Raw genomic sequence first — 2,152 nt, 5'->3', positions numbered from 1 at the left:
ACCGTCGGGCGCAGCGGGCTGCACGTCGACTGCGGCGTCGCTGAAATTACCTAAAATATCTGTATGGCGCAATGGTGTGGCGTGGTGTTTGGTTACTACGCTGGAACGGTCACACTGGAAAAGAAAGCTCAATGCATTTAGCCAAGACAGGAACCAGTCGAAAGCTTAAATCGCCAGCTGTCGGCGGTTAGGCAAACTGCTACGGCTCGACTTTCTCCAGCTCGTCATAGGTGGCGCCACGGTTAGTGCAGATAATCATCTCATAGGTGGCGCCAATGATAGTGTTAAGATTAAGGCCTTTTAGCAACTTTCCTATAAAATAAATTGCGAAAAAAAGTATTTCCATGGGAAACTTTGTGCTGTCAAATAAGTGCTTAAAACATGTATTGATTACAACGTGTGCACATTAATAAGCTATGAAATAAAACGCTACGCCCGCCACTAATGAATTGACTTTAACTTTATGAAACGTTTTAATAAACTTTTCAATATACAAAGAAAGTTACAAAGAGTTTCGATACCTATAACTTTTTACCTCGGCAGACGAAAGGTCGAGTTATAAAGCATCGAGTGCATATATGTACACATTCTGATAACTGCGATATCTGTCTGAGTTTTACGATGCAGTGTTTGTTAAGTCAGTGGGCGAAGGCAAATGGTTAATTATGTTACAAGTTGACGCAAATTTATGGCCAACTAATCAATTGATTGTTGCTAATTGATAACCGATGTGATAACATAAGGCCCGCATATAGAAGAAATTCCTCACATCCGCAATACCTCGAAATTTCTATGACAACCACTTTGAACTATTATCACCAAAACTCTATGAAAGGGGTACTTTTTTTTTAGAATTACTGGGTGCATTACCATAAATTTTATCAGTTACGTTGCTCGATGTCGATCGAATTAAACTTAAATTTATACTTTAATCTGTATACTTCTGTTGTGTGTGTAAAAAATAGATTTATTAAAAAAAAAATGGAATAAAGGCAAAGCTGTCCGTCTAGATCCTCACCAGAACCTCGTAATTCTCCAGACGCACCTCCTCGCCACCGAATGGGATGTAGATGCAGCCGTGCGAGGGATGGATCTTGCCCACACTCAAGCTGTCGCAGTAGATGGCCCTGCCGACGTAGAGGGGCTCCCCGTCGACATTCGGACCGGAGGACAGGGCTCCGGGAGCCACATTTCCGTGCGAGGCCGGAACCCAACGGAATCCGGATCCCGTCAGCACCTGGACGTCGGTGAGCTCGTGCTCCGCCTGGGCATAGGCGGCATAGGCTTTCCCCTTCGCCGGCACCACTTTGGCTGGCAGCAGATCACCATTGCGGAACACCCTGCCCACGTAGATGGTGTCCCCGTTGGAATCGTGCCCAGCAACCAGAGCTCCATCCGGAATATTTGTTGCGGTGGTGTCGATCCAACGTTCCGGCTGGCACAGCACCTCGTAGGCAAAGATCTTAACCTCATCGGAATCGTAGGGAATATACAGGCAGCCGTGGGATGGATGCACCTTGCCCATGGTTAAGCTGCCGGCATGATAACCCCTGCCCGCATACAAATACTCGCCGTCCACATTCCGACCAACTTTGACGGCGCCCGGCGGCACCTCCCCGTTCTCCGCCGACAGCCACTCGTAGTTGTAGCCGGAAAGCACCTCGTAGTTCTCCAGCTCGTGCTCCTCGCGCGCATACGCCACGTAGGCCTTGCCCTTGTTGGGAATCACCTTCGCCGGCAGCATGTCGTTGGAGAAGAAGGCACGGCCCACGTAGATGGTGTCCCCGTCCGAATCGTGACCAGCCACCACGGCATTCGGCGGCACGCTGCCGTTGCTGAAGTGCATCCATCTGTGGTCTGGGGGATAATGGAAAAATGAAACGATTATTTAACAGCACACCGAATGGTATAACTCTTTAATTCTGTTGTTCATGGCAAGTAAACTAGTTTATTTGGCTAGGCCAAGTTAGTTTCCAAAATTGAATTAATTTATTTTGAGTTTCAACTGATTAAGTACTTTAAAGATTGGTAACTGTTTTATATCATCCACCTAGTTAAATGTTTTCATTTTTTGTTATGGCATCTTGGCCTTACGACCTATTTACCTGCCATTTTCTTGTCCGTTCTTCAGCAGCTCTGACTTTCAACTGTG

At 46.7% G+C, this 2,152-nt stretch overlaps 1 protein-coding gene across 2 annotated transcripts; it reads right to left on the bottom strand.

Annotated features, from left to right (window-relative positions):
• Positions 1-463: 463 nt before the first annotated feature.
• CG32633 (uncharacterized protein) lies at positions 464-2,152 on the bottom strand. 2 transcript variants are annotated; one of them, NM_132670.4, is made up of 2 exons: positions 2,106-2,152; positions 464-1,857 (listed from the first exon to the last, which is right to left on the bottom strand). In NM_132670.4, the coding sequence occupies exons 1-2, from the start codon at positions 2,110-2,112 to the stop codon at positions 1,007-1,009; spliced, it is 858 nt and encodes a 285-aa protein (NP_572898.1). In that variant the 5' UTR covers positions 2,113-2,152; the 3' UTR covers positions 464-1,006. The 2 variants fall into 2 exon arrangements, with proteins under 2 accessions (NP_572898.1, NP_001259517.1); NM_001272588.1 differs by having other exon boundaries at positions 949-1,857.

Source organism: Drosophila melanogaster, chromosome X (genome assembly GCF_000001215.4).
Source record: "Drosophila melanogaster chromosome X".
Lineage (NCBI taxonomy): Eukaryota > Metazoa > Arthropoda > Insecta > Diptera > Drosophilidae > Drosophila > Drosophila melanogaster.
This window is presented reverse-complemented; position numbering and strand designations above follow the sequence as displayed.